Here is a 14561-nt window from a genome sequence, read left to right on the forward strand (position 1 = left end):
GGGGAACCTATACAAACCTATACCTTTCCTTTTCCTACCTTTTTCTTTCGAATAGGCCTGGCAATCGGGTTGGGTGGGTCGGGTTCGTGTTGGGTCAAGACACCTCGGGGTTGATTTCGAGTTGAGTTGAATTTCGAGTTGGATTATCAAATGCTAGACCCTAACCCTAAATGTTCGGGTTAGGATTGACCCATGGGTCAATTTGGGTCATCCCAAAAAATAACAAAAAAAAAAAACTACATGAAAAATGGTAAAATTAAAGGAATTAACCTTAAAATTTCAAGTATAAAATAAAAAAACTTGAACACTTAACAATTTAAAGAATAAACAATAAAGAGTAAAGATTAAATAGAAAAAATTAAAGAGCAGAAACTTCTAACAATGCATAAATAGTCCCAATTAGACTTCTAATCGGGTCAGCGGGTTGACTCATGACCCAATCCAACCCAATTTCCGGGTCGGATCGGGTTATTCTCACATTCAGATAGTTAAATATGAGACCCTAACCCTGTTTTCTCGGGTTGGATTGAATTGGGTTCGCGGGTTGGGTCAACTTTTTGTTAGTTCTACTTTCGAACCAAACACAACCTTAAGTAAATATATGCTGTATCAAGGGCAAAAAAAGGAACATATGGAGAGGGGTCGTACGATGCCTATCCGTTATCTTCCACGAGGCAAACAAACCTAATCCGCATTTCACACAGAGAAGGGGGAAAGACAGAGCAGAGAGAGTGGAGCTGTGAAGCAATGGCATGGAGTACTTGTACGGCAACCACTAGCTGTTTAGGCGGCGGCGGTGGTGGTGTGAATGCTTGGAGTATGATGTCGCTGAAGTCGGCCCTCCCATCGATTCCAACTACTCGAACTCCTTCACTCCGTTTCCCGCTTGGACCACATTCTCCGTCGTGTCAAGTCAAGTTCACTCACCGGAAAACCCCCAAAGCTCTTCTCCCATCCTACACGGGCCTCTCTATGCAGTCTACTCTTCCCTCTTTTGGTTCCCATGGAGGTAATAAGCACTCCCTTCTCTTCCATTGCGGCAAAGTAAGCGTTTCTCTGTTTCATCTCTGTAATAATATCCTATGGCTTCACAATGGTGAATTGTTTACAAGTTGTGCTGTCGTTTTTCTACTCTGAATTTTAAGAAAAAAACATAGGGAATTCGCTCGATAATTCTTTGTTTTTGATCTGCATTTGATCCAAGTTCAGATTTTTCCTGCTCCGGCTGTTGTTTCTTGAATTGCAACTTTACAAGAATTGGGTTTTCTCATAAGAGTGAGTTCGGACGCAGAGATTCTCAAATCTACTGTAGAATTTTACCACCAATGCGGCTTTAGCTGTTTAATCCTGGAAAAGTTATAAGGCCTTTTCTTTCTTTTTTACTTTAAATGGTTACAATGTACACTCTCCGTCTAGAATTCATTGTTTTCTTAATATTTTTATCATTTTTTGCCATCCCATTTTTCTTATTTATGAAAATCAGAATAGCCACTTGGTAATTTTCAAAATCAGATGCTCTTGCACTTTCTATTCTTACATGTTGCTGAAGGAGTTCGTTCCTTGTCAAAATTCCACTTCTCTCTGCTGGTCAGTCACCTTTGTGGGGTTGCTAGGCGAGGGCTTTGACCACTTTTATCTGTCTTGCTTTCAGATTCTACTAGCTTTGAGCATAATTTCATCATAATTGACAATGGCAGTCGATTCTTTGCCATGAGACACGGAAAGAAAGTGCCAAAGCTCAACAGGCCTCCTGACCAGCGTCGCGCATTATTGCGAGGTCTCACAACTCAGCTCCTTAAACATGGTAGGATCAAAACTACAAGAGCAAGAGCAAGTGCCATGAGGAAGTATGTTGACAAAATGGTCACTTTAGCGAAGGATGGATCTCTTCATAAAAGGAGACAGGCCTTGGGCTTCATTTATGAAAAGCAGATTGTCCATGCTTTGTTTGCAGAAGTCCAAGACAGATATGGAGATAGAAATGGTGGGTATACAAGAATCATCAGAACATTGCCAAGGCGAGGGGACAATGCACCAATGGCCTATATTGAGCTTGTCTAGGCAGTGTCAGTTTGTTTTGAAAATCCTTCTTGTATGGTTCAAAATATTTAATTTTGTGGACAGCTGTTTCTGCAAATAAGATTTTTCAGCATATGCAATTTTACCTGTATTTGATGTACAATGTCTTCTAGCTTGCAGCCATTGGTATTTGACTGCCAGTGGCCTTTTAAAGAAGTTGGTTGTGGCACTGCTCACCATGTAACAGGTAGGGGCTATTGTTCAGTTTGATAGTAAAACCTCATCTGGCAAATGTAAAAATGCGGGTTTGAGTTTTGATGGTTGCCACTTTGTGCAAAAATGCTTCAGGTTAGGTCTATTTGCTTAAACCTTTTTCAATGAATAGGTCCTAATTTACTAAGAGAACAAAAAAAAAAGAAAAGAAAAAAGCACAAGGCAGCTACAGAAGGACATAAATTGCCTCCAGTGAGGCAAGAAGAACAAAGAGGAAAGGCCAGCAATTACAATAACAACACCACCTAGCCCAAAAGCTTACACAAGGAATTCAGCACCCTAACATGGTCAACTACTCTAAAATCTATTCTATGAATCCACCTAAACGAGATGTTCACTCCAGTGCTAACAACCTATCCTCCCTGACCAGATGCTGAAGGAGCCAAATGCCATTCTCAGCCTTATAACTGTCCAGTCAAGTTGTAACAAAATCATTTGGTTATAGGTATTAGGTAACCTAAATTCATATACTTATCATTCATTGGCTGAGACTGGTTATAAAAAATTTAAAGCAAACTCATAATTACTTAATCTAACTGAAATTGAAACTGAAAGTCACGAGCTTTTAAAGATACATAGAGCAGAATAATATTGTGCAAATGTTTTGAAATAATGAATTAATAAAAAATTTTGAAATAATGGATGAGTGAAGGGGCATGTAGTGAAACCTTGTTATCATTTATCAAGATTTTTTTGTGTATAGGACGTGTTTAAGATGTTCTCAGAATTGACTTGGGCAATTTCGTACTACTTTTCATTGTATCATTTGTTTAATCCATTTTTTAGATTTTGATTTTAATAGGTAAATCACATCCATCTCCACATGTAATCAGATGTAAACCATTCCACTATAATTGGCGTGGTCTTTTAGTATATGAGTCAGAGTCAACATATAAGTTTTGTGTCTAGCATATGTTTTTGATCAGTAAATTTTGTTGTCTTTAATGTATATTTCTATTTCTATCTTCTTAAGGTTTCCTGTGCCCAATGTTCCATACTTTTGTGAGCTTACCAGCTAGACAGTTCCAAAACAACACAATTGTTACTTTAAAAACCAGCTTAGGATTGATTCATGCACTTTTATGTAGTCTATCATTGTTGTACCATTGGTTTAAGCTGTTGTTGGGCAATCCAAGGACAAAATCCTACCATGATTCATGAGGAATAGGCAGGACTGTATATAGCCAGTGTTCTGCTTTCACCCTTTAGCAAGTTGGCATGTTCTGCATCTTTATTATATGAGCAACATCATTTTTCAAACTAGCCAATAAAACATATCTTCCACCATAATAATGGTCTTATCTCTACCAAAATGACCTACTACAACTCCAACATGTAACTCCAAATAACAAAACCCCGTAAAGAGGTATTTGATAGACATAAGCGGGTATCATAAAACAAATAACTATTATGTTCTGAAAAGGAAGGATACTTGTCTTGCTTCCCTGCTTCTAAATCAGCATAAATGATGCTGAAATCCTTGCAACCAGCATAATCTTACTTTAATTCATTAAAATCAATGACTTGGACATTCATGGAAAGAAGTATGTAATTCATCTGACGATTAAAACCATAAAAAGGTATTCTTACTGTCTGGTCCTTGCAGGTTTTTCTATTGTCTGATCTGGTCCTTGAAGGGCTTTCATACCTTTTGGCCTTGTCCTTGCAGGGATTTCCCACAGCTTAACCAGGTAAATTATTGTCTTTACCAAGGTTTTCCTTCTGTTGCTAATATTCTGTTCTGACGCAATTAGTCTTCGTAGTTCTGTTCCGATGCAATTAGTCTTCATGCCTCTGGTCTTTGCAGGGTTTTTCAAAGCTTAAGCAGGTAAATTTATAATCCTTGATTCAGTTTTTGGGTGATTCATACATCTTTTCATCTGGGTGATAAAAGATTTTTCATTTATAGATTGACATATAAAAGTGCTGGAGATGGTTAGTTGTGCTGGTCAACAATAATTTATTTTTTGTTATTCTCAACCATGTACTCTAAAAAGTCCTGGAAGAACACTATACCAAGGCACAACCTTCATTGCAAGAATTATTTTGAAAAACATGGCCTTTCTTGAGGGGAAAAATTTTTCATTTCTATATCGAGATATAAAAGTGCTAGATGATGTTTAGCTGTTCTGGTGAACAGTAATTTATTTAAGAAACTAATTATAATGGAAATAAAATTAAACCAAAAAGCAAATATTTTCTTATCAAGAAAAGGCATTATTTAAAAAAATTTAGGGAAATTTAATAGTTGGTAGTCTTCCCCAAACCAACAAGAGTAGTATAGGCTTTCTCGTTTAATACATAGAAAAATAAAAGAAATCTCACTACTATTTAGTTTGCATAGTGGCTGCACCTTTATGCATTGTGTTTTATTTGTTTATGCTTCTTTTCAGCTTTAGCTTAGACATTGTTCTAATCCTGATATAAAACAATTGCATAATATTTTCTTGTTAAGTTGCAAACATTTGCATCAATTCGCAGTGGAGCCAGGGTGTCTAGGGGTATAGGTTGGAAGGAGACTAAAATGGGATTCTGTCCTTGATTAATAGTGGTAACAATACAGAATGGTTCAGGAAGGGTCATAGTGTGATAAAGGGACCTCAAAAAGCACTAGAGGCAGAGACCATGGTGTGATAAGGAGAGAGACTAGGGCTTTGGGGAACATCTGCACTGTAGGCTTAGAAATTGAAGCTTGGAATTTCTTATTTTTGGTAAATTTTCTTTTTAGGTTGGTTTTTTCCAATGAACACAATGTTCCATATTGAAGGTTTTGTTGGAATTCTTTAAGTTTTTATCACATTTCCTCTATCTCAACCTGTTACTTTTAAATGGAATGAGATTTAAGGCAATCCATCGACATTTTATTGTAAGGAATAATGTTGCCTTTTTATTACCCATCAACATTTTATTGTAAGGAATAAAGTTCCCTTTTTATTAAAGTAACAGGGTGTTCTAGCCTAATAGAAAATAAAGCTTTACATAGAGAGGAAAGCAAAAAAGGGTGTTCATTGGTTTTTTCCAATGAACACAATGTTCCATATTGAAGGCTTTGTTGGAATTCTTTAAGTTTTTATCACATTTCCTCTATCTCAACCTGTTACTTTTAAATGGAATGAGATTTAAGGCAATCCATCGACATTTTATTGTAAGGAATAATGCTGCCTTTTTATTACCCATCAACCTTTTATTGTAAGGAATAAAGTTGCCTTTTTATTAAAGTAGCAGGGTGTTCTAGCCTAATAGAAAATAAAGCTTTACATAGAGAGGAAAGCAAAAAAGGGGATAATAAAGACACACAAGTGTGTTATAGGCAAATGGGAATAAAAAATAAAGAAAAAAAAATAAATGTTTGAATAATGGTCAAAGTCAGCGGTGTCCAAATATGTTAGAAATATTTGTTTTTTCAGAAACCTATAAATGCTTATATGCTTAAATTAAATCAAGGCCGTTGTCCAAATTCATGATGCTACACAAGTTTTTAGGGATCTGAGTTACTAACTTACCATTTCAAGTTGTACCATATCTTTTGCTTTTAGGTGCAGGAAATTCCATTATCTTATTTTCCACATGCAACTATGAGCTCAGCTTCTTCCAACAAGGAAACAACCATACCAACTATCCTAACAGGCTTTTTTTAGGGATACCACCTTCCCCTATTCATTTATTTATTTTTTGATCAACTATCTATCCCCTATTTGATTAGCTACATTGTATTTTCTGATTCCATGTATAGCAGGAGAGAGAGTAGTCTACTTTGACTTGAAATCAAAGTAATTTCCATACTAAAATTATATGAATGATAGTTTTACTATGTGGTCAGTTAATAGAATAATAGATGCTGTTCCTTTCTGCCATGTAGCTAACTATTATCTTTATTCACATCTTGAAAAATGCCTCGCCTTGAATATATGCATTTTTCTTTTGATCCACTGTATATTGTTTTTCTTGGAATAGAGGTTCAATCTCTGATATGGTCCTGTGTTCTTGGGAATAGTAAGCAATTTATATGCTGTTTTCTTTTCATCCTGTGTGTATTCCTTTTTTTTTTTGATCAATAACCGTGAATTGTATTAATTTATATTAGAAAAATTACAAAGCAAGGAGGCTAAACAATCTTAGCTCCCTAGAACAAGCATTGAACACCAACATACAATTACAATACGGCCCAAAATAAAGAGTTTTTGTTCACCCCTTGCCTAGCTAGACCATCTGCCAGTGAGTTTGCACTTCTCTTTACCCATTTGTACTGAATTTCAATATCCTTAGTCAGTCACTTAAATTTTCTCTTTTCATTGCTGTAATTCCATATCCTAGCGTTGTCCTCTTTTAACCAGTTCACCACAACTTCAGGGTCTCCTTCTATGATCATCTTATTAAATTGCATATCCTTGACTCTTTGTACCCCTTCAAGAGTTGCAAGTATCTCAACCCTCAAGGAATCTCCCTCCCCTATTGGTCCAGAAAACATAGCAAACAGATTCCCATGTTTATCTCTTATTGCTCCTATTCCGGATGGCCCTGGATTACCCATACTGCTGCCATCAAAGTTCAGTTTAATAAAGCCATGAGGTGGAGGAATCCAACAAGAGTTTGATGCCTTCTTAGCTGAGTTGGCCAACAAACTGCAACCCTCATACATCTCCACATAATCTTGGCCCTTTTTGTTGGCCAACTCAGCATGGAACTGAATAAACATTGCACATTCAAAGGGAGGGGGGGTCCACCTGCACCCAAACAAAGAAGTACACCATTCTCAAATGACTTTAGTAAACCGACAGGAAATTAATAAATGGTATTCAGACTCACCATCAACTTTACAAAGAGCACACCAGTGAGGACTCAAACAACTATTGAGCCTTTTTCTTTGAAGTAAATCACCTATATTAACTCTTTCCAGAAAGGCTTCCCAACAGAAACTCACAACCTTTGGAGGTATAGGAGGACAACACACCTCTTTAACAGGGAAGGACAAACCCAAAGAAGAAGATTGTGTTAGGGCTTTAAAGAAAGAAGCACATGTGAAAGAACCCAAGGGGGTAAGTGCCCAAATTCTACTGTCTGCCTTTGTTGGCTCTGGGAAGACCCCTTCAAGAATGGGTAACAAGGATGAAATACAATCAAACGCTGTGTCCTTGATTTCCCTTCTAAAGCCCAAGTTCCAGCTGAACCCATAAACTGAATTAGAAGGAATAAGGAAGGAGGAAACTGATTCATTTTTAAATGTGGAAAGAGTGAAAAGACTTGGGAATTGGTCTTTTAAGGGAGAATCCCAATCCAGATATGTTCCCAAAAATTACCTTACCTTTTGGGAAGGTAATTTGTACTAGTTCTTGTTTTAATAAATTACCTTACCTTTTCAAAAAACAAGATATGTTCCCAAAAATTGATGAGATTGCCTGAGTGCAGTCATACCTGATCTATGGAGAGAACAATGGCAAAATAGCTTGAATAGCTTTCGAAGGTGCTGCTCTTGTAGTCCTTGCCTGAATCCCAGAATCCCATCCATTGTCTGCTACCCCATGAATATTGCCCACTGTTTTCACCCAAAGTTGATCCTTCTCCAATGAAAATCTCCACAGCCATTTCCTTAGTAGTGCCAAATTCCTATTCCTTATGTTCCCAATGCCCAAGCCTCCCTCCCTCTTTCTCCTACAAACCATCTTCCACCTAACCCTATGGTCCTTCTCCTCCCCCGGCTCCCAAAGAAAGCCTCTCATTTGTTTTTCTAATTTGCTAGCTACCCTAATTGGAACCTTAAAGACTGATAAAAAGTAGACAGGAAGGTTAGCTAATATAGACCTGATTAAAGTGATTCTCCCACCAATAGACAAATAATTCTTCTTCCAAGTTGCTAGTCTCTTTTCAAACCTCTTCACAACTGGAACCCAAAACTCATCTTTCTGAGGGTTATCTCCCAATGGCAAATCGAGGTGGTTTAAGGGTCAATTAGAAATTGTACACTCCAAAATGTTTGCACACTCCGGCGTCTCCCCCTCCCCCATATTGATCCCAACTAAACAAATCTTCTCAAAATTCACCTTAAGGTTTGACATTTGCTCAAAGAGTTGTATAGTGAGCTTCAAGTTTCTTATCCTATTAAGGTCCCCTCCTTCACAAAAGAGTATTGTGTCATCTACAAATTGCAAATGTGTGAGCTGCATATTCTCCCTTCCAACTCTCTAACCTCTTATTAAGTCCTTGGAGTTTGTTCTAGAAATTAGTCTCCCCAAAACTTCTACAAAAGGGGAAAGGGGATCTCCTTGTCTTATCCCTCTCAAAGCTGGAAAGAAATCTACCACTATCCCATTTACCAATATGGGGTAATGGCATTTTTTGATGTAGTCCATCACCCACTTACACCACCTGTCTCCAAACCCAAAGTTGACAATTCCCTCCACCAGGAAAGACCAATCCACCATGTCGTAAGCCTTTTCCAAATCCAATTTGCATACTACCCCTTTTTTCTTGGATCTCTTGAACTCCTCCAGACTCTCATTTGCTATAAGTATCTGATCTATTATTTGCCTCCCTTTCACAAAAGCTCCTTGGTTGTTTGCTATGATTCCTAGGAGCACTTTCCTAATAATAATGGACAACACCTTAGTGATGATCTTATAGTGGCTGTTAACTAGGCTGATTGGTTTATAGTCCCTCGGGTGATTTGCATTCCTTTTCTTGGGAATCAAGGCAATGAATGTGGAATTTAGCCCCGGGTTTATCACTCCTCTAGAATAAAATTCATCAAACACTAGCCTTAGGTCCTCTTTTAGTATCTCCCAACAATCCTGATAAAAAGCCATCGTATAACCATCAGGGCCTGGTGCCTTTGATCTGTCCATAGAAAACACTGCTTCCTTTATCTCTTCCAATTCAAATTTTCTTTCCAGCTATTCCCTATCCTCCAGTTTCAATGTTGGCCATTCCAATCCCTCAAGCCACACCCTATTGTTTAGGGGTCTTCTAAAAATAGACCTAAAATGATCCGCAAAGGCCCCTACAATTTCTCTTCGATTGGAGATTATTGCCCCTTCAATCTCCAGACTTGATATATAATTTCTTCTCCTTCTTCTACTTGCCATTGCATGAAAAAACTTGGTATTCCTATTCCCCTCTTTTAGCCACTTACACCTTGACTTTTGTCTCCAACTTATTTCCTCCTGAAGAAGACAGTCCTCTAACTGTTTACGCAAATTCCATCTTTGCTCCTTATCCTCTTCTGTGAAACAACCCCTCCCTTCCTTACTATCCAAGGCCTCAATTTGTGCAGTCACCATTTGCTTCCTTTCCACCAGTCTCCCAAACTCTAACAGATTCCACTCCTTGATTCTACATTTTAGATATTGGAGCTTTTTATGAAACCGCATTCCACTCCATTTCACTGTTGGATTGCTCTCTAACCATCATTCTTTGACTTTCTTAATGAAACCTGGGTGTCCTAGCCACATGTTTTCAAACCTAAAAGGGGTGGGACCTGCATTTCTCACCTCCTTACAAATTACAATAGGCCAGTGGTCGGATGTTACCCTTGGGAGTGTTCTGGAAACAAATTCCTCCAATGTTCTTCCCATTCATTTGAATACCCTTGGGAGTGTATTCTTACTTGAGTTTTAACTTCTTACTCTTTCTTTCTCCCTCCATCAATCTTTGATATGGTCCTATTATCTGCATTTTTCAAAGAAAGCCTACTCTGATGACATGTGAAACTAGAAGTCATTAAGCTTCTCATTGTTTTTGAACATATTATTCAACCTTACAATCATTTCTTATTGTTTCTGATTATATACTCTGCCTGAAGGAGTTGTTTTGCAAATAGAAAAGCCATTGAAGTATGTTAGAATTCAGGTCTACCTTAGAGTTCGGCCTGACTGAGTTCAGTTATGTAGAAGAAGAAAAAGTGATAAAGAAAGAGAGAAAGAGAGAAAGAGAGAAGAGAGAATTCTGGTTCGAACTGAAAGAGTCAACTTGACTTCTCCCAGTCGGCCAGTAAGTATTTATACTATTATTAAAACATAACTGAAAAGACCTATGTGCCCTTACTTAAGCTAAGAGCACATGTTTCAACACAACATTACAGATCAGCAACATCAATCAAGGTATAAAGATAGAAATACCCCTATGCTAACATTCCCCCTCACTCCCAGCTTGTTACATATGTAGTCCATTCTTCCCCGACTCAAGCCTTTTGTAAATAAGTCAGCCCACTGATTTCCTGTATTAACATGTGTAGTGTCTAGCTCTCCATTCAGCACCTTCTCCCTCACAAAGTGATAGTCAACCTCAATGTGCTTGGTTCTTTCATGAAACACTGGATTAGAGGAGATATGAACTGCAGCCTGATTATCACAATAGAGCTTCATTGGAGTGTTAATGTTGTACCCTACTTCCTGTAGAAGGTTCCTTAGCCACACTAATTCACAAGCGGTATGCGCCATAGCCCTATATTCTGCTTCTGCACTGCTTCTTGCCACAACCGTCTGCTTCTTACTTTTCCATGTCACCAGGTTACCTCCCAGAAACGTGCAATAACCTGTAGTAGACCACCTATCAGACATAGAACTGGCCCAATCAGCATTAGAATACCCTTCTATTTCAAGTTTTCTCCCACTCTTGTATATCAGACCGCGACCCGGGGCCCCTTTTAGATACTTCACAATTCTCAGAACCGCATTCCAATGAGGAATTAGAGGTTTTTGCATGAATTGACTTACCACACTAACTGCAAATGAGATGTCTGGTCTGGTAATGGTTAGGTAGTTCAGTTTGCCCACAAGTCGTCGGTATCTGCTAGGGTCTTCAAACACTTCACCCATATTACTGCTTAGCTTGGTATTTGTGTCAATGGGTGTTTTAGTTGGTTTGGCACCCAACAAGCCTGTTTCTTCCAGCAAATCAAGCACATACTTCCTCTGGCACAGGTTAATCCCATACTTGGATCTCGCTACCTCTATCCCCAAGAAGTATTTCAGTTTACCCAGATCCTTTGTCTGAAAGTGATCCTGCAGATAAGTCTTCAGCTTGTCAATACCAATGTTATCATCCCCAGTAATAACAATATCATCTGCATACACCACCAATAGTATTTTTCCTCCCAGAGAGTCATGACTAAATACAGAATGGTCAACTTTGCACTGTTTCATGCCAAACTTCTTTACCACCTCACTGAACCTACCAAACCATGCTCGAGGAGACTGTTTAAGCCCATATATAGCCTTCCTTAGTCTGCACATCCTACCATCCTCCCCTTGAGCAACAAACCCTGGAGGTTGCTCCATGTAGACCTCCTCGAGTAAGTCACCATGCAAAAAGGCATTCTTGATATCAAGCTGATATAGTGGCCACTCATACATGACTGCAAGAGAGATCACAACACGAACTGACCCTATCTTAGCAACCGGTGAGAAGGTCTCTATGTAGTCAATGCCATAGGTTTGGGAGTACCCTTTTGCAATTAATCGCGCTTTCAGGCGTTCAACACTACCATTAGGCAGATACTTAACCGTATAAACCCACTTACAACCAACAGTTTGCTTCCTAGGAGGAAGAGCAGTGAGTCCCAAGTATGATTATGATGAAGGGTTGAGAGTTCTTCCATGGCACGGCACCACCCTGGAGAGGCAAGGGCTTCCTGGACATCTTTAGGAACAATAACTGATGATAACAAGGTAACAAACTGGCGATGGGAAGCGGAAAGGTGAGTAAGAGAAACATAATTAGAAATGGGATGAAGGGTGCAAGTACGTTTACTTTTCCGCAAAGCAATGGGTAGATCAATCTCAGATGCTAAGTGGGGGTCTGGTGCCGGATCCATCGACGGAGACGTAGCCGGAGGAGTAGCTGGTGCACATGGGCGATGTGTATACACATGACGGATAGGTGGGCATTCAACAGGTGGTGGCACCGGAGGCAAGGGTTTGGTCACGACTGGAACAAAGGGAGGAGGATCGACAACGGTAAGTGAAAGAGGAGGAGGTGATGAGGAGGAAGAAGCATCACCAGACCCCAAAAAGAACGGACTAGACTCAAAGAAACTGACATCAGCACACACAAGGGACCGTCGAGAACCAGGATGGTAACACCTATACCCTTTCTAGGTCCGAGAATAGCCAAGGAAGATGCACTTGAGAGAACGGGCATCAAACTTGTCGTTCCTGGGACCCAGAGTATGGACAAAACAGACACACCCAAAAACTCTCGGCGTAAGAGGAAACGGAGACAAAGTGGGAAACAAGACCTGAAACGGAGACTGACCATCAAGGATGAACGTGGGCATCCGATTAATCAGAAAACAAGAGGTAAGCACTGCATCACTCCAAAAAGGTTTGGGAACATGCATGTGATGCATTAGGGATCTTGCTGTTTCAAGGAGATGACGATTCTTTCTCTCAGCCACCCCATTTTGTTGTGGGGTGTAGGTACACGAGGTCTGATGTATAATGCCGTGTTGGTCCAGGTATTTTTGAAATGATGAGGATAAATATTCGCGGCCATTATCAGAACGAAAAACTTTGATGTGGGTACCAAATTGGTTACGAATTTCAGCATAAAATTTTTGAAAAATGGTAAACAATTCACTTCTTTCTTTCATTAAATAGAGCCACGTCATCCTTGAAAAATCATCCACAAAAATGACAAAATATCTGTATCCATTATATGACATTACTTTATAAGGACCCCAAACATCTGAATGAATTAAAGAAAAAGGACTCGACACACGGTTATCAACCCTAGAACTAAAGGGAACACGATGGTGCTTCCCAAACTGACACGACTCACAATCCAAAACAGAAAGCTGACTCAAGGACGGAACTAAGGACTTCAAGATTTTGAGCGACGGATGACCAAATCGGCGGTGCCACTGGAGAGGAGAGAGAGATGATTGGAGAGCTGTTGAAGTTCTACCACCACCACCGTTAAGATAATACAGTCCACCTGCTTCATGCCCTCCACCAATCTTCATCCCCGTCTTGAGATCTTGAAAGACACACACAAAAGGATAAAAGGTAATGGAGCAGTTAAGTGATTTGGTCAGCTTACTAACAGACATAAGGTTAAAAGGCAATTTAGGAACATACAAAACTGATGAGAGGGATACCGGATCTAGGTCAACATTACCAACACCACAAATTGAAGATGTGGAATCATTAGCAAGGGTAACAGATTGTGATGTTGAGCAATGAGATAAGGAGGAAAACACACCTGGAGTTCCAGTCATGTGATCGGAGGCTCCAGAGTCAATGATCCAGGGATTGGGTGTAGATGCCAGACAAGCCATACTTGAGTGAGCAAAAGTCACCGTGTTCTGCTGTGATTGGATAAACCTCTCATATTCATCACGGGGAACACTCACCATCTCCTTCATGGGACCATCTGTGGATGTAGGAGGCAACTGGTCAGATGAATGATTCTCTTGTCTAAAGCTGGAACTTGAGTCACCGGTCGCGGCATGATTGGCCCAGGTTGAGGGAGGACCATGTAAATCATAACAATAGTTGATGGTATGTCCATCCATACCACAATGAGTGCACTTCCTCGGGCATGAGCTACGTCTTCTACCACGGGCTCCCCCTGAATCTCTTCTCCCAGTACGACCACCACCGCGATTATAAGTAGACCCACCATTGCCACTTTGGCCATATGTAGAACCACTACCAACACCACGGCCAACTGAGCTCCCCGAGCTCCACCTCTACCACCACGGCCTCTCGATGCAGCAAAGGCAGATCTATCTGAGATATTAGAGTTCTTAGTAGATCCGATAGAAATCCTCCGAAGTCGAGCAAATACCTCTTCTAGGGACGGAAGAGCTGATCCCCTTAATATCTGAGCTCGTACTGGTTCATATTCAGACTTTAGTCCCACCAAAAATCTAGTCACATCAAGCTGCTCTCTTTGCTGTTGCTGAATCTTGACATCAGAAGTGAGAGGATGATAGACATTCAACTCATTACGTATGTTCCTCATGTTGGCATAGTACTCCTCAAGACTTTGATTGCCCTGTTGCAGATTAAAGTACTCTTGATAAAGTTGATAAACTCTGGTTGTATTGTCCTGCCCCGAATACAATTTCTTTGCATGGTCCCACACATCTTTGGCAGTATCAAGGAACATGAAGTTCACACTAATCCTGGGTTCCATACTGTTCCACAACCATGTGATGATCTGAGCATCCTCTTGCTCCCAGTCTTCATACTCGTGAGAGTCAGAGGAGGGTTTCTCCTCTCTGATGTGTTTTACCTTCTTCTTTGCCTTCAGAAAGACTTCAACGGATT

The 14561-nt window shown here is 39.7% G+C and overlaps 1 protein-coding gene across 1 annotated transcript; it reads left to right on the forward strand.

Moving 5' to 3' along the window:
- Positions 1-677: 677 nt before the first annotated feature.
- Positions 678-2319, forward strand: LOC104601596 (Ribosomal protein L17 family protein). The gene is made up of 2 exons (XM_010264989.3): positions 678-1009; positions 1652-2319. Exons 1-2 carry the CDS (start codon positions 748-750, stop codon positions 2059-2061), a joined length of 672 nt encoding a protein of 223 aa, XP_010263291.1. The 5' UTR covers positions 678-747; the 3' UTR covers positions 2062-2319.
- Positions 2320-14561: the final 12242 nt, after the last annotated feature.

This window comes from Nelumbo nucifera, chromosome 8 (genome assembly GCF_055504915.1).
Source record: "Nelumbo nucifera cultivar China Antique chromosome 8, China Antique-T2T, whole genome shotgun sequence".
In the NCBI taxonomy this organism is placed as follows: Eukaryota; Viridiplantae; Streptophyta; class Magnoliopsida; order Proteales; family Nelumbonaceae; genus Nelumbo; species Nelumbo nucifera.

Coding starts and splice junctions, on each gene's coding strand:
- LOC104601596 (XM_010264989.3), top strand. CDS start 748: ATGGCATGGAGTACTTGTACGGCAACCACTAGCTGTTTAGGCGGCGGC. Junction 1,010..1,651: donor CTCTTTTGGTTCCCATGGAG/GTAATAAGCACT, acceptor TCTTGCTTTCAG/ATTCTACTAGCTTTGAGCAT.